This window comes from Oryx dammah, unplaced genomic scaffold, assembly GCF_014754425.2.
Source record: "Oryx dammah isolate SB20612 unplaced genomic scaffold, SCBI_Odam_1.1 HiC_scaffold_16, whole genome shotgun sequence".
NCBI lineage: Eukaryota > Metazoa > Chordata > Mammalia > Artiodactyla > Bovidae > Oryx > Oryx dammah.
Window position 1 is genome coordinate 26,374,640 of NW_024070200.1, and position 25,198 is coordinate 26,399,837.

Genomic DNA, 25,198 nt, shown 5'->3' on the forward strand with positions numbered 1-25,198 from the left:
ACCTGGTACATTTTTACCTTGACTGCTTCACTAACTAGTAATTTGCTTCCTTTTAACAATCAAGGTAGAAAATTTGGATATTGAAATTCCAAAATAAAGCCTAATTAACAGAATTTAATTTTTTGACGAGTACTTCTATTCTGTACACCAACACATAAGTTAAAAAAAAAAAAAGAGTTAATGGACTTTCTTCTATTTTAAGCCTAGTTACTGTGACCTGGACCATGAACCAGCCTACCATTACATTTTTAAGAGCTCAAGTTCAGGCATAAAGGTCTCAAGCCACATTTAAAATTATACAAATCAATATAATCTGGAACAAAATGAAAGAGAACTATTGTAGAGAGCTGAATTTACAAAATACAGGACAAGCATGATTAACCTGTTTTCTATGACTGGTTCATAGCTATGACAACATCATTTTGGCATCAACAGTTATAAAAACAAAATAAGTCAACTATGTCCCATTTTTCTTCTTTTACACTATATTTCTTATTCCCTAGAATTTCTTATCCCATTCCATACACATGGTTATTTTAAAAGTCACATTGGTTGTCTTATAATACACATCTAAATTCTCTAAAGTAACTTTCTCCTTTTAAAATTTACCCCTTTCTCTTGTCTGGCTTTTTTTCCCCCTGGGAAAAAAAATTCTTTTTTCAGTGTTTTGGTTTTTAAAAGCTTGTTTGTATTTGATTCTTTTTAGCATTTTTTTTACCTATTCATTTGTCTACCTATGATTGTAATTTACTCCTCTACTCTTTTTCTCCTTTGGTTAACTTTGTATTAACTGATTTCAACTGTTTTTCTATCTCTTCAATGTTTACATTTCTTTCTCATTTTACAAATAACCTCTTCTTTTCCAGTATATAATACTGATGTCCTTTCATTAATTCCATCTGGCTAACCTATCATTGAAAAAAGCCACTTATGGATGAGAGCTGTGCTCAAAGTCTCTAAGCATTACCTGGCAACAGAGTCAGAGTAAACATAAATAACTCACTTGTCAGAAGTATTATGTCTACCTGTAAGAAATAATTGTGGCTAGCTATTTCTCTATTGTACCATTTTAATCCCTTATATTTAAAAAAAAATCCTAACAGAAGATATTTTCATTTCTAAGTATCAAAATAAACTTAATTTCTCCAAGGAAATATAATGGTTTTTTTTTATGGAAAATGTACATTTATCATCTGAGCATATTTCCCTCTTTGCTTTCACTACCAGGAAACCCAGAGAAACTTTTAGGATCTTTAGTAGTTGGGCAGGACTTTATAGTCTATGTCACTACATATTAACTCTTCTCACAGAAACAGAATCCAGCCTACATATATTTTCCCAGTTCTGATTTGTACTTATATATTAAACATATTTTTATTATTTTCCTGTGAAGTCTTATGCTATGCTAAGTCACTTCAGTCATGTCCGACTCTTTGCAATCCTATGGACTGTAGCCCGTCAGGTTTCTCTTTCAGTGGGTTCTCTAGGCAAGAATACTGGAGTGGACAGCCATGCCCTCCTGCAGGGGAATCTTCCTGACCCAGGGACTGAAACCATGCCTCCCGCGGCTCCTACACTGCAGGTGGATTCTTCAGCACTGAACCACATGGGAAGCCCGTGAAGTCTTATAAACAACCTCAAAGCAATAACAAAATAAAAATCACTATGTTTAGTGAGCACTGTATTATATAGAATGAATGAACTTTCCTTTTTCACACAGGACATATTTTTTATAATACTTACACCAATGGAGAAAGATATAGGACACTTGGATTTTTCCCACAAAAGCAGAAAACACGAATAACTAACCGCCTAAATTAAGTACAACATCAGTGTAAACTCCCTGAAAGCATATATATCTTGGTTGAAGTGTCAGTATTATATTATTTTTAAGCTAGAAGAGTTATTTTTAACCCCTTAGAAGTAATATAATCTAATCTTTTACTGATGTGGAATAGCTAAGGCATTCATTCAAGGCACAAATCTCTAGGGTATTTTAGTGAGCTTCATACTGAGGGCTTCCCTGGTGGCTTAGACGGTAAAGAATCTGCCTGCAGTGTGGGAGACCCAGGTTCACATCCTGAGTTGGAAAAATCCCCTGGAGAAGGGCATGACAACCCACTCCAGTATTCTTGCTGGGAGAATTCCATGGACAGACAGGCCTGGTGGGCTACAGTCCATGGGGTCACAGAGAGTTGGGACAAGACTGGACACTTTCAATTTCATATTATCTGAAAACAGCTCTTGTTCAACAGTAACTATAAACACCAGCCCATAACTCCTGAATTTGGCTCTTGGAATTAACCCTTCATCTCTGAAACATGCAGCATGACTAGGGGCTCTGTCACCTGTGCTCCGCAAGCAGCAGAGACGGCAGTGCTCTGGGCCCTAGAATGAAGCCGCTGGCAGGGCACAGCCTCGCGGCCCTCCAGGACTGGCTGCTGCTGCTGCGGACAGCAGCAACAGGCCCAGCTGGCTCCAACTCTCCCGTCATGGAGATGCTTCCAGGTCACTCAGTTTATAAAATGTACAGGATGGGGGAGGAGCTGTCCTGAGCGTCTCTGAGCCCAAGAATAATGCCACCTTTGATCTGTAGGAATGGAAAATAAAGCTTTTCCTTGGCAAGTGGGTTTTAAATATTTCTCCATTAATAGTTAATGCACATGCAGACCAGCAGAGTGACAGCTCCCTGTGATTATGAATTCTGGCTTCGTAATGCTAGTCCAAATAGGAGCTGAACTTTCAAAATCACGGTGTTACTTTTGACAAATTAAATTGTCCTACTTAGGAAGGTAGGAGGAATGAAGAGAAAGAAAGTGAGAGAGTGGGAGTAAATTCTCCTTGGAGGTGATTCTCAGATTGAGGAAGAAAGAAACGAGAAAAGACTACCTTTGTGTTTTCTAAGCTGATGATACTGCCAATGTTTATTAGAAAACAGCTTCAGAAGATCCCCATGCTGATGCTGAGCCAGACCAAGAAGGAGAAAGGACAGACACTGGCAGCATGTCTCACTATCTCCAAACAAAGAAGAAAATATATTTAAGGGAGTGGTTACTTTTTAATAAGAATCAGGTCGTTCTTAGGGCCCAGCAACTTAAAACTAATAAGAAAGAAAATGATTTTGAATTTCTAACAATCTGAGAATAACAAGAAATTTTTTAAACAGATAATCCACTTTATAGCCCATTGTAATATTAAGGATCTAAAGTATGTGAGGTTGTATCAATGTATTCTTTGCCTTTCAAAACAAATTCTTTCCCCTTCAAAGTTCCTTAAGCATTCTGGAGTTTTAGGGTAACCAAGATATTACAAAACGCGCTCCACTCAGGAGGTCGGCTGAATGAATTGTCTGGTCTTTATCTGAAGTTCCATATCTAGGAGTCACATGATTTTCTAGCAGAGACAAGAATATAAAATAAAGTCAGAAAGGTAGTACCTACTGCTGAAAATGCTAATTAAAAAAAACAAAAAAATAAAAACAACTTCCTACTCTCCGACTACCATCTTACTGTATTCCTCTAAAGTAACAGTTACAAAGCTGAACTTCAGGGATCAACCTAGGACTGAGCAATGCTGAACTGGGCTGTGGGCATGCCTCTCCATGCCAGGAAATCAGCTGCATGATGAAATAGAGAGAGCCCTACTCCTCACCAGGGAGAGGAGGCCAAAAGTCTCAAATTCTATGATAACAGGAATAACTGTCCTGATCTACAGTTCCTGGGAATTTACCATAACTTAGTTGAAGTCTCTCTTAAAAGCTGTTCACTCTCATTCTTTTCATTAATAGCAGGGATAGTGAACTTCAATGTCATCCTTAATTGTTACAACTCAACAATTATTAGTTCAATATCAATTATATAAGGTGCTTTGTTAAATAACATAAAGAATACCAGTGGAAAGCATTTTTCTCATTGTTATACAAGCATTTTATCAAACAAACATGACATAGACAAGCTGAGATAGATAAAATTCTGTGAAAAGAGTTGGGTGTCCTATTGAGTTGTCATGATGATTGGAGGAACACGAATCACAAATACCCTGTAGTGGAAGGAACAGACCTACAAATGAATTTTTTTGTCCCAAATGCCGATGGTGCCCCTGGTGAAAAAGGCTGATAAATGTTGGTAATTTTTAGGGCCAACAAATTTTAAGATTAAAAATGAATAAGGTAGATTCAAATGGTATCAAAAGCCTAGAAAGGTCTGGGGACCAACTGAAAAGCTTTAGTCCTTTAGGGGTCTCTGTGATCCACTGGCTGCAAATCTCACTTCCCCAAGGCATTAGTTGAATGAATTCCTAGAAAAGCAGATTAGAAAGAGAAATGGGACACTGAAAATGGTGACCTAACCTGAGAATCCCTGGGGATTCTTGGCAAAGGCCTGAAATTAATTTTCTGCCATCAGTTTTTCTAACTCAGCAGCCACCCCAATTTCTAAATGAGTCCTCCATCAATATCCTCAAGACTGTTTTGGAGATTTCTAAACTTCTGGAATAATTTGGGAGCTTATATAAAGAGAGACACTCCATAAACCTGTAGCATTGCCTTTGGTTTCTAACCTAATCTGTAATTTGTTTATAAGCCAAATGCAAAATTAGTGCGAGTCTAGTGAGCTTAGATATACTGACACAAGTCACAAATGAAGAACCCTAGTACAAAAATGTTTGGAAAAGTACTATACTCCAGAAGTACTGAGTGGGAGGAATAATGGCCTTCAATATGCCAGAATGGAAATTCGCAGGCAGAGCACTTAACAAGGAAACCACAAGCAAAAGAAGACTGCACTTTTTGTTCAGTGATTTCCTATTAATTGTGATGTAAATTATATGAATGCGATTTTGACAAAGAAGAGCACTGTTTCTAAAAAAATAGTGGTTTATGTGCAAAATACAAAATGCATCAAGAAAAAGAACTTTAGCATCATGGATACAGTAAACTCTGAGATAGTGGCTTATGATTAGATAACTTTCATATTATTATTTTTTTTCTTTTTTACCTAGACTTTTAATGCTTAAGTCTTTGGGATAAAGCAAATATTAACAAACAATTAATATAGATTTACAGGCATCTTTCATATGTAAGTCTTGATCCTGGCATGAAATACAAAATCATCTCACTTTGGTTACATTAGGTTTAAATTGTTATTCTAACAATATGTGCTGCCAGACGATGGTAGCTTTGTGGCTAATGTGGACAGCTATCCACACAGGAAACAGCTAGCAGTCAACAAACTTGATTAATGTTGGGCAGAATTCTTTAGGGAGTAAAATATCACCGTTTGCTGAGTCCCTAGGGAGCTTATATCTTCCGTTAACTAAGATGATTCCCAGGGGACACAAATTAAAGTCTACCACACCCTTGAAAATAAATATGTCTCTTTAAAGGAAGTAAAAGTTAAAATAATATATTATGGAAAGGTAACTTAAAATGATAAAAAATTGGAGAAGAAAGAAGACAACTTCTATTTGACCTTGAACGTACTTCTTATTCTATAAGAAATTTTAAAAAGCTAGAGGGTAGTTGTTTCTTGTCATTATACTGTTGCTGATTCTGTGGTTAGTTATTAATTTTATTTTTTATGATTCACAATCTGCTCTTTGAAATATGCCATATGCTCAAAGCAATTCAAGGATGACAACTGTCAGAATTACTCCAATAAAAATTGCCTAAATGAGGAAGATTTACTGCAGTCTGATATTTCAGTGGAAAGTCCCTCTACCCTCCCCAACTGCTTTTTCAGACACTGAATATTGCAACCATTTTTTCAAGTCAAACTCACATGACTGTTTTGCAAGAACTTCTAAGACAATTTAAGTAGAATCGGTGAAACACAGTAGGCTAAGGGTGAATTAACAGACATGGAAAACAATATAAATAGTTATTAGATGGATTGCCTGCAATCAATATGTGAGTTCTAAGCCAGTTTTCTTAAATCACACGCAAATGCATTGACTTAATATGACAACGTCTGTGCTATGTAACACTAATAAACATTAAATTGGACAAGCCCTGTATGGAAGCAGCAAGCCAATCGGAAGGCTTTTTTTTTTTTTAATCTCTGGAAATATCTGAGGGGTGGACAGAATCCACCTGAGTGCTCCAATCACAGATACATTTTGTTAAATGTTACCAGTCTATTTATCCTTCATTTTGTTTCAGTCTATTTATTAATGCAGTTTCATTTATTGCTATTCATCTTGAAGATAAATCTTTGTCCTTCTATAGAATTACACCAAATAGAATGTGATAAAGGGAACTTTCTTGCAATTATGATGTCGGTGCAGTCTGTCAGCACACAGGGGATGGAAATGAGTTTGGGGACAGGGAAGGGAATTCTAATAGACACCATGATACATACAATGAACGCAAAAGATATCCTGAGAGAGAGAAAGACTTGTCAGGCTAATCAGATCTTCCCCAGCAAGGTAAAGGCAAGAAGGGTAGCTCTAACCTTGTAAAGATGCTGCTGCTGCTCCTCTGACATCATCAGGTCATGGCTGTCCATCACGAGGGACTCCATGTCAATCAGCCAATCCCAGAGCTCCTGATATTCTGAATCAAAGTCCAGAAGCCTGAAGATAAGGCACAAAATGTATTATGCATAAATACAGTATAGTTGTTAAAAATCTCATATTAGAATAATATATTCTTGAAAACCTGTGATGTTCCTGGATGATACCTGTGAAAAGAGAAGGAAAAATTCTCGGTGTGGTTACACAGTGGGCCAGATAGGAACTCAAGCTTGTGACATAGCCATTTTCTTAGATTTTGAAAACATAACATGTAATTCTGATGCTTGTACCTGAGACATATTATGGCTATTTCCATTCACTCACCCTTTCTGAGGATTTGCAGCATTTGAACAAAATGAACTATGTCCTTGAAAAAGAGCATTGCCGTTTTTAACAGACTGAGACATGGAGGGTCAGTGCCTTGGGAAGGTTACCCAGTCCAGAATCTGTGGTACAAAAAGCACTCTCAACATTCAAACCTCTTTCTCTTTGACTAGATTTTCCATGGATACTGCATGCATCCTAATATATTCATGATTAAGAATACTAATTCAGCTTATTTCTCTATATGATCACTATATACTACCATATCCAAAATATTATTTTCACTGGGAAATGACTCAATCATTTATCTGTCCCTCTGCTGTCTATCTGCCTATCTCTGCAAACGTATATCCTACATTTATTGTCATGGATGAGTAGCCAGCATTTCAGTTTAACACTCAGAGATAGGCTTGAGTGACTCTGGTAAGCCAGTGAGAACCAGGGGCAGATCCAATATTAGACAGGTGTTCCCCACAGACATGTAGGAAACAAAGGTAAGGACAGGAAGTCAAAACGATGAATCTCTGAATAGCCAGCAATCATTAAAATTCAAAGGAGGATCACTATGGTTTTCAACAAAATAAATCATTAGAATAAGGAGCTTAAAAGGATTAATGTGATTCTCTATTGAAAGCCTGGTGAATAAGTAAAGCTCAGATTCTTCTAAAACACTGTGATCAGAAAATGAAAGTGCAGAATGAAAAAAAAAAAAACTATGACTTTGTCATTCTCCCCAAAATCATCCCTCTAAAAGAAATCTGCGAGTCTTGTCAAACTCTGAGCAAAACCCTCTCAGTACTAATGGAGCAGCAGCCTCAGGTATGAATCTGAACTTATCAAGTGGGCATCTTATTACCGCCTTGTCCCTGTCTCTATACATGAAATGACTGCTTTCTAAAAAAGTGAACATCTGCTTTTCAGAACTTACAATTTAATCTTAATAGATCTGTCAAAAAATTAAAGTGTATCTAGTGATGGAGTCTAGACCTAGAATCGTCTATTTTAATTACTTTTCCATAATTATAAAGTTTTTTGATTAGAACCATAAGCACCCAGGCCAAGGCTTATCATTGGCTAACACGTAGAATGAATTAATAAATGTTTAGTGAATGTCAATGATGGATATAATTGATGTAAACAAACCTTCAGTAAGGCTAAGGTGGTCTAGAGCTGTGCTTTCAAACTTACTGTGCATATGGCATTGCTGAGAATCTTGTTGAAATGCAGATATTGACTCGGTACTTTTAGGGTTGGGTCTGAGACTCTCTGAAGTAAGTGTTGGCAACTGGCAACCCTGCTGCTCCTAGATCATGCTTTGAGTAGTAAGGACTTACTTACAAGCATACATGAAATCTGAAATAGTATCCCATTTCAAAAACTAACAAACAAGCAAAAACCACTGCAACAGGAACCAATAAACCATTAGGCTTTTAAAAATTTCATTCTGTGAATGATTGATAAGGAATGACTAATAAGCAATTGCTCACACGGCAGGCACAATCACTTAGAAATACCTCCTGAATTACGTTTACTGTTTTTCTCCCCTTGTACCCTCTCACATTTTGACCACAAAGACAGGGGAAAGGTGGCATGCCATCCCCCAAATTAAGAAAGTATAATCCTAATATTCATATAGGTGAGAATACCCAGGAGAATATTAAAAGCAAAAGATAAAGGAAGGGAAAGGCTCCCCGCTTCCATCTCAGTGGACTTGGAGAATAAGAATGAAATAAAGGCAAGAGGAGCAGGTGCTCAGATGTGTGTCCCCCTCTCTCTTGGCTTAAGACCTAAAGGGAAAGCCAAAAGCACCAGGATGCTTTTCCTGCTGCAGAGTCTGGGAGACTGCCTTAAACAACGCCCTCACAATAACCTGAGGCGGGGATGCTGCGGAGAGTTGTGGTCAGGACTCCCTTCGCTGCTCTGTTCTCTTCCCCCACGATGAGACTGCTCTCTCATCCTCCCATGAGGTTTCTGGGAGTTCAGGTGAACTTGACGGAGGCATTACCATGGCAACAGAGACACAATGACCTCTAAGGAGAGCCAGGGGGGCCTCTGAAGCCAGACCTCAGAGAGCTGGCTGGGCCAGTGAAGACTGAGATGAAGCTTAGTCAGCAGGAAATACCTCCTGAACCAAGCCAAGAGATAACAACACAGCCACAGGCCTCTGTCGGGTACAACCTCATAATGTAATGGCAGGGCAAGACCCATTTCATGGAACCTAACCAGGCTGCATCCAGGAGCCACGTTAAGCCAGAAAGCCTCAATCACAAGATCACATAAGCCCCTTATATTGCTCAGATGCCATCTTGCACAAAAGAAGGGAGAGGAATAGGAAATCTGAAAAACAGCATTTATTCCAAGATGTTGTTCCCTAAAGAAAATGTTAATTTGTTAGGAAAGGCTACAAGTATTGTGTGTAAGAGCCTGAACTCTGATCTTAAAACCAGGTTTTTTCCGTTGTTATACCAATGATGTATGTAAGTAGGAAGTCTTATAAATTATCAATCAGCAAGTAATAATAAGGAAACCTGTTTTCTTTTCCATACATGTATGATTAAAAAAGAAGCTTTGATTATGACTCAACAATTCAAGGGCAAGGGTGAATTTATCTTTGTATCCCTAATGCCCAAGATCAGTACAGTTCAGTTCAGTAGCTCAGTTGTGTCTGACTCTTTGCGACCCCACAGACTGCAGCACAGCAGACTTCCCTGTCTATCACCAACTCCCAGAGCTTGCTCAAACTCGTGTCCATTGAGTTAGTGATGCCATCCAACCATCTCATCCTCTGTCATCCCCTTCTCCTCCTGCCTTCAATTTTTCCCAGCATCAGGGTCTTTTCCAAAGAGTCAGTTCTTCGCATCAGGTGGCCAAAGTATTGGAGTTTTAGCTTCATCAGTCCTTCCAATGAATATTCAGGACTGATTTCCTTTAGGATGGACTGGTTGGATCTCCTTGCAGTCCAAGGGACTCCTAAGAGTCTTCTCCAACACCACAGTTCAAAAGCATCAACTCTTCAGCACTCAGCTTTCTTTATAGTCCAACTCTCACATCCATACATGACTACTGGAAAAACCATAGCTTTGACTCTAGGGACCTTTGTCAACAAAGTAATGTCTCTGCTTTTTAATATGCTGTCTATGTTGGTCATAGCTTTTCTTCCAAGGAGCATCTTTTAATTTCATGGCTGCAATCACCATCTGCAGTGATTCTGGAGCCCAAGGAAATAAAGCCTGTCACTATTTCCATTGTTTCCTCATTTTTTGCCACGAAGTGATGCGAATGGATGTCATGATCTTAGTTTTTTGAATGCTGAGTTTTAGGCCAGGTTTTCACTCTCCTCTTTCACTTTTATCAAGAGGCTCTTCAGTTCCTCTTCACTTTCTGCCATAAGGGTGTATCATCTGCATATCTGAGGTTACTGATATTTCTCCTGGCAATCTTGATTCCAGCTTGTGCTTCATCCAGTCCGGCATTTTGCATGACGTACTCTGCATCTAAGTTAAATATGCAGGGTGACGATATCCAGCCCTGATGTACTCCTTTCTCAATTTGGAACCAGTCTGTTGTTCCATGTCCAATTCTAACTGTTGCTTCTTGACCTGCAAACAGATTTCTCAGGAGGCAGGTAAGGTGGTCTGGTATGCCCATCTCTTTAAGAATTTTCCACAGTTTGTTGTGATCCACACAGTCAAAGGCTTTGGCATAATGACCAGGATAGTACTTGACAAATGGTGATGAATGAATATAGATAATGAAGCCAAGAACTTTTAGTAGGGCAAGAATGACTTCAGAAGAGCAATACATGATAAAGATAATATTTCAATCTCAAATACCAGTTGCAATATAGACAGGCTTCCCCGTTCATTCTGAAGGTGAGATTTTGCCTTCAGTACACAAAGGTACATTTGCTTACTTGAAATGATTATATACAGTATGCTCTCAATTAATGTGAGCTGCCTTCCCATTCCTTTCACATCCTACTTCTATGGTGAAAATTAAAGGAAATTTATGAATAGATTTTAAATAGATGAAAACTACATACAGGATGATAAAATGTTCAGAATCATGGAATTTTTTTTACTAGCTCTTTACCATGTCTTTACATCCATTGAGCTGTTCCCTCCTGTTATTCTCCCTATCAAAGGACTTAGAACAAAAGGCATTTCTTCCAGTTAAATGTACCTCAGGCTCATTCTGAGATGATCTTCACTGGAGACCTGCAAGTGCTGAATGAATCTAACACAAATATTCACAATTCCTCCAGTCCAGTCTGTTTTCATCCTAGCTGAGAATACTTAAATAAGCTTGAGTTTGTTAGATATGGTAAATGCTTTGGTTCTTTATTTTGTTTCATTAGTGTAGAATCAGCACTAGTGTTTTTCAAACGACAAATTCTCATCAGATCCTAATAGTTGCTTCAGTGGTGTCTGACTCTTTGCAATACCATGGGCTATGGTCTGCCATGCTCCTCTGTCCATGGAATTTCCCAGGCGAAAATACTGAAGTGGCTTGCCATTCCCTTCTCCAGGGATCTTCCCAACACAGGGATGGAACCTTAATTCTGAAGACAAAAACATATTTTAAGCACTTGTGCCTGATTTCAGATTCTTTGGCATGTGTTAATTCACAGCTTAGGGAAAACCTGACAGTTTTCCAAATTTAAGTGAAATCAAATATATAACTTTGTAACAAATCAGAAATAAATTACTAGAATTTCTTTGTTGTTGTTTTTTTAAATCTTCTGAAATAATTGTAATTTAATGTGCTCATTATAGCAGGAAAATTCTGAGGTAAAGGAAGTAGCTTACTTTCTTCTGTTTATATTGCCTGCAAAGGTATATGCTGTAGACTGGTGATTTTATAAAAGACATTTTCTAAGGAAAATGTCAGCTAATATACAGGAAAACAGAAAAGATCATAGATGAGTGAATTTATCAAGGGTAGCATAGAACTAGTTAGTTCTACAACCCTTTGCAGAATATGCTGATTCCATCTGCTGACTTCAGAATCAGGTACTTTTCCTAGAAGTCCTCGTGACAAATGACCTCTTTTTAAAAGAGAGAGAGAGAGATGATTGAAATTGTAGCAAATAGTTCAGAACCTTTTAAGGGCTATGAGTATAGGAACTGCTCTTTTGGAAGGATTTTCCTTATAAAATTTTCTTTGTAAATGTGCTTGGGTTCCTGCCAACTGATTGATAGATACAAATATATAATCTCCTAGATGTTAAAAGGTCTCAAAGCATACCTTTTCAGTACTCTATGAATACATTATACTCTATGAAAATGTTACAAAGCAGAATTGTACACTATTCTAAGACAGTGCTATAAATCAAACACATTACCAAAGTGATACTTTTTTGGATATTTTTCCTTTAAATTGCCATATTCCTGAAGGTTTCACAATAAAAGAGTTGGACATTCTATTGCAGATATGATATTACGAGTTTTGGAGCTTTACAAGCACAATCATGTAATGAGGAGAAAAAGTCTTCTAAATCAAAGTCAGGTTTTGTTAGATAAATATAGAATTATGTGTTCATTTCAGCATCTGAAATTCTAATAAAGACAGAGACAAGTTATGGAAAAAATAAACATGCGATTTTTTTCTTTAGTGTTTTTTTTTTTTTTCTAAATTTTGGCTAACTGCTATGATAATTGCCAAAAGTATTTCCCAATATCTTGTCCATCATTTTCTCTAACTTTTTCAGGTTTAAAAAAAAAGATTCCAGATTTTTTCACCATGGAAATAAAATACTAACAAGATTGTTTAGTATCAATTTTTGCAGATTGGATAGCAATATATCATTTGTGAGGCTGGCACAGTTTAAGAAATGATCCTTCCTCTAAACCCTGGTGGGACTTATGTTTGACCAGCTAAGTGTTTGAATACATAAATGCATTCAGCCTTTGGTATTTAAAGTGAGCATCATTAACTCAACATTTCAACTTAAACTTTGCTTAAAAGATAAAGTTTCACCCAAGTGAAATCAATGGAAGGTGTGTGTGAATATATGAGGTTCCAGCTTGGTCCACTAAGGAATTTGATTAAATCAGACACCAAATGAAGAAATCATCAAAATAGAGCAACTAATAGTTGAAAAAAAGATAATACTAAAAAGGCCTGGAAGCTTTTCTACTAAGGCTGAGTAATACATATTTTGGAGCATTTAAGTATCCATCTTTTGTAAACTTAATAGTTCCTTTCACATTAACATATCCAAAAACACAAGATCAGTTCCTATATGTTGGAATTTCTGTTAAGTGATCCAATTTTCCTAGCTTCTTTAGCATATTGATTCTTTCCCCAAATATTCACTAAGTGTTCACTGTTCACAGTATTTGCTCAAGGAAGTTTGCCTCTGGTTTTCAAAAAAGACACTAAAGGTAATGGTAGCAAAAATCTCATAAAAATACACGTTAATATTATTAAAGTAAAACACTAATAATTGATTAGAATTTCCCATCATGCTCTATGCCATGTGTCATGTAAGCACAGGAGGGAGATAAAAGAGTGGCACCTAGTCCAATCACATTATCATTAAAGAATAAAATTTAGCTTTCCAGACATGAAATCTGATATGCACAGTTGCATGTAGAATCCCTTTCCACTCTAAACATATTAAAGTGTGGACACTAATTTACTATTTTGAATGAAAATTCATGAGCCACTTCCTCATGAGAAAAGCAGCCTGCCTTTGCCATTAATAAATAAAAAGGAATATGGAGTTCTTTCCAGTAGTAATTTTCTCAATTCTCATATACACCCATATACATGTGAAAATGTCTAAGAAAAATAAAACCAATCCTACAGATCTGTTAATGATAGGCCCCACTTTCTCAGGGTCTCATGGACTGTTCATAAACTCTTGCTATTAAAATACAATCCATAAAGCAAAAAAATTCTAACCTCCAAGATTAGCCATAAAATTAGAAGTATCAATGTAAGTTTCTGGATATATCTAGAAGATTCTGTTAGGCTGTCAGGAAGTCAAAATTCTCTCTAAATTTTCAGATAATACACTGGACTAAGTTCTAGCCAAAGAACTTGAAAACATTCTAAAGAATTTAGAAATGGCAGTGATTCTAACACAAATGTGAGAACCCGTATATCTGAAGACAAAGCAAGAGATAATGTTGTTTAAAAAAGAGAGAGAGATAAACCTTCCTATGTCATTGTCCATGTGTTAGAGGGTCTGGATCCAGACTTGCTTCTGGCACACTGCTGAGGGTTAGGGAGTTCAGCCTTTTGTAAAAAGTCTACTCTATCCTATACCTCCCTGGTTTTCAAAGATTTAACAAGCAATAGAGAGTATTTGAAGAGGGTATGGCAAACCACTCCAGTATTCTTGCCCAGAGAATCCCCACAGACAGAGGAGCCTGGTGGGCTATAGTCCATGGAATAGCAAAGAGTCAGATATGATTGAGTGACTAAGCATAGCACAGAAAATATTCCCCCTCAAGGTTAGGGCAGGGGATAAAAATGTGTGTGCTCAGTCACTCCAGTCGTGGCCAACTCTTTGAGACCCCACAGACTATAGTCCGCCAGATTTCTCTGTCCATGGTATCTCCCAGGCAAGAACACTAGAGTGGGTTGCCATCCTCCTCCAGGGGATCTTCCCAGCCCAGGGATCAAACTCATGTCTCCTGTCTCATGTGTCTACTGCATTGGCAGGTGGATACTTTACCAATGTGCCACCCGGGAAGCTCAGGAGGTAAATAACATAGGAATAACTCTCTGCCACCCAATCTCTAACAAAATCTTTGTGGAAGAATTACTATGGAGATCTCTCCAATATGATTTCATCTATCCTGTAAACCGGCTCTTAACTGAACTGTGCTTTGACATCACTTCTGCAGCCTACATCAAAAAATTGCCTTGGGAATGTGGTTTCTCTTCTGAAAGTATTAGCTGCTTAGTCATGTCCGACTCTTTGCGACTCCATGGACTGTAGCCCGCCAGGCTCCTCTGTCCATGAGATTTCTCAGGCAAGAATACTGGAGTGGGTTGTCATTCCTTTCTCCTGGAGATCCTCCCAACTCAGGAATCAAACTCAGGTCTCCTACATTGCGGGCAGGTTCTTAACCATCTGAGGCACCAGGGAAGAGATGGAGTATCACAGAGGCCTGTCTTCTCCTGAAAGAACTACAGAGAAATCCCTCCCAGGACTCAGTGTGTTTCCCCAGATATGTATTATTTTTAATCTTAGGACACTAGAATTTTCTGATGGATGAGACTTCACTCTTTTCTTTGGATGTGGAAAGCTTAGAGCCAAATCATTGCCTTTCCTGAGGACATGCACAGAAGATGCACTTTTTTGTTTTCTGGTACACATTTTACTTTTACCTAACTGACTTCAGTCAAATATTTATTCTATTTTATTGTAAATATTTTTGGTAAGTTGACTTAAATCCTTTGTGAAAGTGATGTGGGAATGCATAAGGGAATACATTTTAAAGAAAAGAGTTAAGCTCTGCACATTAAAATGAGGTAGATTAGACTTGTTTTAGACTCTCTCATACCTCTTTCCTTCTTCAACTGACCCCATAAACTTTCCAAAGTAGCACAGAAATTGTTTCAGCATTGTTAAGATGGAAAGGAGTTATATAAATAAATAAATAAATAGTTGACTTTGCTCTTAACTTTGAAATAATACTTCCCCAGTAATTATGCCACTACCTCTCTAGTTCATCCTTTGTTGGCTCTTGGTATGGATGGCATTAGATTACTGAAGTGGAAGACTGTCTAGGTCTAAAATTAGTTTAATGTATTTGAACATTAGAAGCATATGATATTATGATCCCAAAGGAATACATTTATACTGGTGAGATTCTTTTCACAGCCAGGAAGACTTATTTTAATAATCAGAGTGCCCAGAATATCAGTTTTTCAGAAGGTAGTCAGGTACTTTTTGCTTCTTTGGCTACAGGATGCATTGTGATCTTACTATGTGATAACATCAGAACACAACAGAAGGAGCAAAAAGAACCTGAACTGAACACTGATCAGTTGTTCATTAGTTTGAGACAGGGTAAAAATCAGGGGAAGTAGGGTAGAAATAAGGTCGCCTTGGATTGTCTAGTGATTTATCTGGGAAAGTGTTCCCAACATCAGCACACAGTTTATGACTGGTGTGTACCAAAAAGAAAACATTTTATTAATATGCAACAATGTTCCAAAAACAACCATTGAGCAGAAATTTAAAATGTTCATTGAGAGAAAGAGAATATGAGTGAGCAGGAATGTTCACCCAGCTGCACAAGGATATTTTTGGCCTTTGGCTCAACAGAAAACCAGAAAGATCATCCTATTGCAGTGAAATCCAGAGGTGATTACACCCCTTCTCAGGTATTTGAAGTCATTCAGTATATCTTATTGCTTATTTGATCTTTAATCAAGTAATGTTTTAAATAGTGATATATTTGCTTTCATCTGTCAATACTATTCCTCTTTGGGAGTGTTTTATATGTATATGTGTGTGTGTGTGTACATTATCACAATGATTCAGGAATACTTCATTTCCTAAAGGAAAATGGATTTATCTTTACTGCCAAACTTTTAACCTTTCGTCTAGTTAAAGTTCATTTAGTTCAACCTGTTGTGCTTGGAAATAACCTGTGTATACTGTTCGTATTTGAAGGTAAAATTTACTCTAAAATGTTATGTGATGTGGGACGAATACTTCTACATTCTTACAGAGAACAAACCTTGATTACATATCCATCTGTGGACATTGCCCAAATTCCCCCTCAGCCAGAGGCTGGCATATAACTGAGACTGAAGTATCTTCTAGAACTTTACACAAGAACAGAAGGCTCTTTGAAATTCCCTCCGGATGGCTGGAATCAGAGTCAGGAAACATCTCCCTACTCTTCTACTCCATATTATTATTTATAGTAACCCTTAATATGTGTGCACACACTCATGCACATGCACACACACATCCCTACATGATGTTGTTTAGTCGCTCAGTTGTGTCCGTCTGACTCTTTGTGACCCCATGGACTATAGCATGCCAGGTTTCCCTGTCCTTCACCATCTCCCAGAGTTTGCTCAAACTCATGTCCATTGAGTCGGTGATGTCAGCCAACCATCTTGTCCTCTTTCATCCCCTTCTCCTCCTGCCTTCAGTCATTCCCAGCATCAGGGTCTTTTCAATGCGTATGCTCTCGCATCAGGTGGCCAAAGTTTATACCAACTTGAATTCTGATCTTTAATTTTTAATCCTGTATGCTCTCTCTCCTCCTTTAAGAATTTAGACTAGAGAAAATATACATCCCTAAAAAAATTTTTTTTATGTAGTTGGAAGCAATCTGAGCAGACCTAATACATTCTAATACCTGGAATCAGAAGGTTCTACCAGCAGCTTGAAGACAGAAAATACTAGTCAACAGTAGTTCTCAATTCCTGCTAATAAAGATATCACCTTGGAATTTTCAATGCTATGGTTTTATTTTGGGTTTCCCAGGGGCACCAGTGGTAAAGAACTCACCTGCCAATGCAGGTAGACCTAAGAGAAGTGAGTTTGACCCCTGGGGTGGGAAGTTCCCCTGGAGAAGGGCACAACAACCCACTCTAGTATTCTTGCCTGGAGAATCTCATGTGCAGTAGAGCCTGGCAGGCTGCAGTAGAGCCTGGCAGTCCATAGGTGGCACAGAGTCAAGACATGACTGAAGTGACTTGGCACACACACAAATTTTATTTTAAAAGACTTGTGTAATGCAGTCTGAAAGATTCTAGCTGAAATAAAAATTTTCCTATTAGACATATATTTTAAAATGAGCATTCTTAAAGAGATTGCTATGTCTCCCTGGGGTAGGTTTTGTGGGGACACGCTACCGCAAGGTAAGCTGCCACCTCCCTCAGCCCCTGCTACCTCATAGTCACCATACTGTCATTGTTGATGGTTGAGGAGCCCAAGACATCCCTGAGCTTCAGATCTGCTTCCTGGGCATTTTTACTTAGATGTTTTGCAGACCATAAAAAAGAACTTTGTCCCAACAGTCAGTTCCTCTCAGGCCCCCTGCTCCTCCCCTGCACTGAATACCATGTCCATTTGTGCAAAAGCCTGAAACACAGAGGTCTGTCTTAAACCCCCCTCCCTTAATGTCCCTCATCCACTCAGGGACCGGGTTCTGTCTTCAACTTCCTTCCATTTCCATTCCTGCTGTCTTCAGGCCAGAACAATTTCTCACTTGGATGACTGGAATAGCTTCTTAACCAAGCCCTGTCTAGTCTTGCCCATGCCAGTCCATTCTCCAGAGTGCTGCCAGAATACTGTTTTAAAATTGCCAACCTATTCTTGCTGGAATCCCTGACTGGTTCCAGCTGTTTGTATACATTGTCTCTGCTGTGGGAAACACTGGCTGTCACCTCTGACCCTGGGCCAGCCTCAGTGACACTTCTCCTGGCAGGCGTTCTGGATTTGCACGCCCTGCCATTCTTTGTGTCCCACTGCCTCTACAACCCCAGTGCCTAGTAGAGCCTGCTCAAGAATCATGAAATGCTCAATGACACAGAAATCATCTGAATCTAAGTCTTCTTATTTTCCTTCTCTCCCCACATTAGAATGGCCCTTTTCTCTCTCTTACTTGCCTTATCCAAGGTTTATCGACTCTTTCTGGCTTTAGCCTCCAATCAAGTCTCCACATCTCCCATTAATTTCTAATCTATTCTATCTATCTCTCTACCTACCTATCTATCTATTCTAATCTATTCTATCAGATTCTCTAATTTAGTACATCTGGAGAGGGACCCAGGATTTGCAATTTCTAACAGATTCCCAGGAGATACTAATGCTGCTGGTCTAGAGATCATTCTTTGAAAACCACTGGAGCAATGATCTCAACTGGCAGTGGGCATCAAGTATAATATATCTTGGTCCACTCCTGCCTCCTGAATCAGAATTTTGAGGGAGGTGATATGGGCAGGCAGTTTTCAACTTAAAAGTTCCCTAGGAAATCTTGATGTGTCCTAGTTAAGGACCATGAATTCAGTGATTAACTCCATGATCTCAACTTCACTTTCTTCCTAAGCCTTATTTTGCACTACTCCCTCTGACTTTCTACCTTGCTCTCCAGTCATATGGAACGGCAAGCAGCACAATGGTTTCACACCCTTGTTCCCTCTGAGCCCTAGATTCGTTTTAGCTTTTCATTCATGCACCAGCATTCACTGGGCACCTAGCACACTCCAGGACGCAGCGCATAGTGTGGTGAATGCGACAGACATGGCCCTGCCTCATGGAGTCCACACGTTTGCTCTAAGCTTCCCTGGAACCCTCTGCCTCCCCTTCTTCTTCATGATACAGAGAAATACTGGTTTACCGCTGCTCTCTTGATAGACTGTAAATTTCATGAAGGTAGGGACTATGGTCTGTCTGTCTTTGTAAGTGCTCAATACATGTTTGTTCAGATTAAACTGGAAAATTCTTCCCCTGACCTAGCCCTCTTCCGAAAATCCCCTCCAGAGTCCTGTCTCTCTCTATCACTCCTGACCTGCTCCAATTCTCCCACCACCATCAGAACTGAGCACCACCTTCCAGGAGCCCTGCTCCCTACTCCAAGCAGATTCCTAACTCATCACTTTGATCCTTCATTCTATGCTGTTTATAGATCTGGTTCCTCTTACTAAATAAACGGTGAGCTTCTCAAGGGCAGGGACCATTTCATTTTTCCCTTTTAAACTCTGCACTTCATAAAGGAGGTATTTAATAATATTTGTCAAATTAATGAATTTAATTTTTCACTTAAGCCTACTTTGCAGTGTTTTTGTCCAAACTTCTTGTGGCTTAAATGAAATTGCCTTAAGACTCTTCTGTTTCTCTATAGTAGGACAATACCATAATTCAAATTTCATATACCATATGGAACATGCATAACATGTGATTTAGGGGGGAAAGAGTTTATCAAGGGTCTGAGCTAAATTTTCAGAGAGAGGGCAAAGTGTGACTTCATGGACTGTTCACTGCATCGTGACTCAGGGCTCTGAGGCAAGGTCCTGGACAAGCCAGTCACCAGCCTTTTTGCCTCCCAGTTCTATTATTTATAAGCTAAACAAAAGACATGCTTTGTAATCTACTCTAAGTCTTGACGGGAAGTAGGATACTACTTACTAAAATAAACAAGATTTTGAAATTCATTATAAAAATGAAATCAGACAACCCCTTAATAGAAAGAGGTGTCAGAAAGACAGATGGTTATACTTTTCAAAATTTACAAAAGAGCGTTCTTGAAATCTGCTCAGAAAATTGTGCCATGCACATAGTATGCCTTCAGTGAATATTTATTGGATGAAAGAAACAAGACAATTTACAAGCTTTCATTTAAATCAACAGGAGTCAAAAGCACCAACCTGCTCCCTTTGAGAATCACCAGTGACTCAAGCACTGTAGGTCCCTCCAGGAAGCGACAGTTCCCTACTTTGCTACTTAGGAACCAGGGCCCAGTGTCTTCCACAGAGGGACACACTCTGTTACTACAGCTCACACAGCTTCACATCCTGTCAGGGAGATCTTCCCCCCACACATACTCATGACTGTCAAACATACATTTCATGGTTGTACACAAGCTGTGTTAAATCACCTTGATATGCACCTTTTCATCAAGCCAGAGAGGTTATAAATTCATTTCTAAACAATATTTTGGTTACACAAAAATGGACATTTAAGATCTCCATTCAATCTAACAGCTGAGTCTTCCCTGGAGTAATCTTATACGGTTTTCAACTACATATTCTCCTTTGCATGGACATAGGCTGGAGGAGGAAATAAAAACATATGGATTGCATCACCAACTTAATGTTCTCTTCAGTGGATTGGATATCTCTCTGCATATGGAATGAAGACCCTAGAAGGCCCACATTATTCCCGCAATATCTTATCAGAAACAATGCTCATTCTGTGTAACAAAAGGAACTGTTAATGAAGTTTATGTATCATTGGAGCAGATAATTTTAGAAGGCTGTGTTCTTAAGGTTTCAGAATTACAGATTCAACTGTGGGAGCAAAGGGTCTCAGGAGCAGGACACCCCAGATAACCTCACCCACATACATTTCTCAAACAATGGTTTTCTGTATGTAAACAGAAAATAGAAAGGAGTATATGGTTTTTGTCCTTAGTATTAAATAGCTGCCTTTTCTTCAGCACACTCTTAAATTTCCTCACAATGCACAGCCTTCAGCACCCTAAGGAGCATAAACAAAGGATATCAGGCAAGTTCACCTACTCCCACTTCACAGAACAATGCTTGCTGTTAACTAAGCCATTCCCAGGGCAGATTTATGATTTGTGGAGCCCAGAGTAAATACTCAGGTTGGGCCCTTGGAATCTGAGGTCAGAAGCACGTGGTACCACTTCAATCCCTAGGGCTTTTAGAAAACATGAAAATGTGACCTAAAGTTTGTGGTGGTGGGTACACCAGGGACTATTTAGGCATTTAGAGAAATTAAAGCACGTTAAGGCCTCAAAACAGCTTATTGTTCACGCTTGAATATTTAACCTTTTCTTTCTAATTTGCTGTCATGTTTTTCCTCTTGTGAATAAATGTCTTCTGAATCATAGAAGATGAATCAAATACATGCTCACGTCTATATATAAAAAATATCTTAAAAGAGCAACAAATTGTAGAGATAGGTAAAATTTAAAGGTTAAAAAGCCCTTGCCCATTTCCTAAAAAGAATTACAACTCGAATTCTTTTCTTGCATTCTTAGTCCTCGGGTTATATCACAAGACAGAATTTGTAACCTGTGTTGTTAATTTATCCTCAAAATCTGAACGAGAATTTTAAGTCATATCAGAACTATAAGCACCTAAGAGAAAAAAGAAAAAAGTGCATGGAAAGACTTCTTTTCTCTTGCCTTGTGAAGGAATATTTTGGCTAGAGTCACTCCCCAGAGGTTTATACTATGCTGTTAACATGTTATGGAACTTGGGGGAACAGTTTCTCTCCCTTGTTGTCTGGCTCAAGCATAAAAGCAAAATAGGTTACTTTTTCCATTTTAATGAGTATAATTATTATCAAGTCATTAAAAGTATGAAATGATTAAATTTCATTATACTCTTTTAGTCTTTAATAATCACCTACTAAATATTAAAATTGAATCAGAAAAGAATTTTTAACATAATAGTATTTTATAAATCTCATATATGTATCATATATATATATATATACACACACACACATACACACACAGTGAGAATGTTTGCATGATTTTGAAGTAATTTGGAAATATTTGAATGCATAACTTAACTATTCAGTAGCATGGGTAGTTAGTATAATATAAATACAGCCATAGATCTCAGGCTGAATAAAACTGTTGGTGGGTCATTGAAGTTGCTGGGTCGTTTCATGTAACACAGACAATAAGCTCTAGTCCACCATTCCATTTGACTTCATGTGATGCTAACCAGTTAGTCCATGGTCCCTAAACAATTATTGAATATCTATATTTTCAAAAAATTATGTTCTACCAGTTTCCATTGAGGTTCTGGTGTTTAAAATTTTCTTAGACAGACTTTAAACTATGAGGTTTAAAGAGAGGGAAATACACTGAGAAAGTTATAGGCACAATGCAGTGATACAAATGCTCAGAAAATCACAAGACTGTTTCGAACAAATAACACCAAAGTTAGGAAGTCCTGATTTTATCAGACAGACTGATCAAATCCAGAGTCTTCAATTCTGGCATGAATGGGAAAGAACATAAATACCTTGTCTATTGCACTTCTCTTGCTAGCTTGGGAGGAAATGCCCGCCTAACACCGACCAGTGGAACATCATTGAAAAAAGTAGAGATTAATGAGAATAAAACAACAAAAAGAATAGTTCCCTACCCATTGCCTCCTCCTGAATGAACTTTTGACATATCAGCAAACTCTTCTTTCCGTTTGCTGCTGCTGGTATACTGCTCGCTGTACAGCTTGAGGGACATCTGCTCAACAGCATCTCTTTGTGCTTCCAGGTAGCATAGTTGAACCTCAGCCTGGAGAGAGAAACAAAGAGGAATGGCTGTTTTAATCTGGAAGGAATGCATTTCAAGTGAGGTGTAACAACACAGAGAATGGGAATTGTTCACATCATTATACTGCTTCTTTTCAGCTTGGATTTAATGGGATCAGCTGGGCATATTACAGAATTATATTTTAGATCTGAATCTTATAAGTTCCTCCTTAAAATATAACCTGAATAAATGAACTCTCAGAAGACTCAGTAAATATCACAATATATCCCTGAGATCATAATACTGTATGATGAGACTTTATATAAAAATTCTGTGAAATTCCTTAATAATATTCTTCCTCATACTGCCATATATGTAACATTTATTTTTTTTTAAAGAGTCCCCTTCCAACCCATACGTTTGCATGGACACATACTCTGGATGCTTCTCATTATCTTCACCCTGAGGAGAATAAAAAAGCCTAGAACTAATTCAATACCTCTTCAATAGGGATAAGACTTCCTACATTACTTTTTTTTGGTTCTCTGTATTTTGTCTTAATAATTTTAAAATAGAAAGAACAGTGATTTTGCTTACATGCAGGCTTGAATTGTTAAATTTTTCATAGATACTTGGGGCTCACTGTACTAAAAGGAGAGGTAGTAAGTTCACCATGCTGTTTTCTATCAAACCAAGGCCAAAAGAATGCTGAATAATATTTGGCAAGGAAATGTATTGAAGAGATGCTTTATTTATTGCAGCTGTTGTGATCCCTGTGGCTTTAGAGTTCCCCAGAACACCAGATAAAACAGGGGATGAAGTCTTCCCAGTGGCATGCTTGCCTGTGGTGAAGGAAAAAGGCCAGTGATGAGTACATGTATACTGTGGACCAAAGGAGCTCTTCTTGTGTGCTTCACTAAATCCCACACGCCCGTTAACATTTCTCAACAGCCTTAAAATTTCTACTTCTTTATTATTTAATTATATATTCTCCTACAGAAAGACCAAGTCTGAGTCAGTTGCTGAGTAGTTGCCAGATTTCCATAACATGTAGGAAAAGCGGAGTCAGAGATGATCTTCTACTCTTCATGTCCATGGCCAGCCGAGGCCTCCTGCACACTCTCTGGTTTTATAGACACAATCGTGGAAAAAAAAAAAGAGTGTCATAAAATAGCAGCTGCTTAAAAGGGCGAATCAGGACTCTGTAAAGGAAATGGGTAGCTTATGAAATGGAAGATCTCAAATCATTCTAGAATTTGTATTTTGTTCTTTTCCACGGGAGCTAATTATGAATGCTCTAGATATTGAGGAAGAATTCTAAAAATACTAAAATGACTATATTCATGTAACTGAAGTTTCCGCAATCTATGTATTGGTTCATGTAACCTTTTTTCGTTCAAACTAATTGACTTGCATAAGGATTAAGAATTACATCAAACGCTATAAACTAAGGATAATGTTACATGGAGTATTTTCAGTTTGGGAAGAAAGGGTGTGCTGGTGGAAAGCACAAAGGAAATACTAAATCTAGTGTTAGCCTATTTATTAATAGATGGAGAAAGAGAAGGCATGGAGCACATTAATGACAACATAGAAGAGTGCCAACTCAGAAGTTTGCAGGTATCATAGAATTTGAAGAAATACCTAGAGACCTAAGAATATTCTTTAATGGTTGGGGGGGAGAAAATGAAACTGAATATAGGGAGTCAATGATTAGAAAAAAACATTAGACAATAGAAATGTATTGGTTCTATATCTTTCAATAAAGTATACAATATTCCCAAGCAACTAAATATGAGATCATTGAGAGTTACTGAACAGTAGTCAAAGAACTTAATACAACCTGAGATTATCATACTAAGTGAAGTTATAAAGTGAAAGACAAATACCATATGCTATCACTAAAATATGAACAAATGAACCTCGCTACAAAACAGAAGCAGATTCATAGACACAGAGAACAGACTTGTGGTGGCCAAGGAGGACAGGGGAAGAGAGAGATGGACTAGGAGTTTGGGGTTGGCAGACGCAAAATATTACATGTAAAATGGATAAATAACAAGGTCTTAGTGTTTAGCACAGAGACCTGTATTCAATATCCTGTGATAAATCATAATGGAAAAGAATATTAAAAAAGAATGCATATAAGTAAATAACCGAGTCACTTTGCTGTACTGCAGAAACTGGCACAACGTTGTAAATCAACTATACTTCAATAAAAAGTAGTGATAAAATAATTTTTAAAAGAGAACTTAAAAACAAAAGTCTTTCCAAATGCTATCCCCATCCCTCCCCTTCTCAACACTATGGGGATAATGAGGAAACATCCCACACAAATTATTCTTTTGGAAATCCCATTAAAATAATGAATCTGCACCATTAGATGCCAAAGTGGCATGTCTGATCCCTAGAGGTCCCTACTA

The 25,198-nt window shown here is 38.0% G+C and overlaps 1 protein-coding gene across 2 annotated transcripts in view; it reads right to left on the minus strand.

Annotated features, from left to right (window-relative positions):
* The window catches only part of AKAP6 (A-kinase anchoring protein 6), a 389,020-nt gene that overhangs the window by 114,047 nt on the left and 249,775 nt on the right, over positions 1-25,198 (minus strand). For both annotated transcript variants that reach the window (XM_040257143.1, XM_040257142.1), the window contains exons 8-9: positions 22,669-22,817; positions 6,450-6,570 (exon numbers count right to left, since the gene is read on the minus strand). In XM_040257143.1, coding sequence (XP_040113077.1) covers positions 6,450-6,570; positions 22,669-22,817 — 270 coding nt within the window. The remainder of the gene's footprint in view (positions 1-6,449; positions 6,571-22,668; positions 22,818-25,198) is intronic.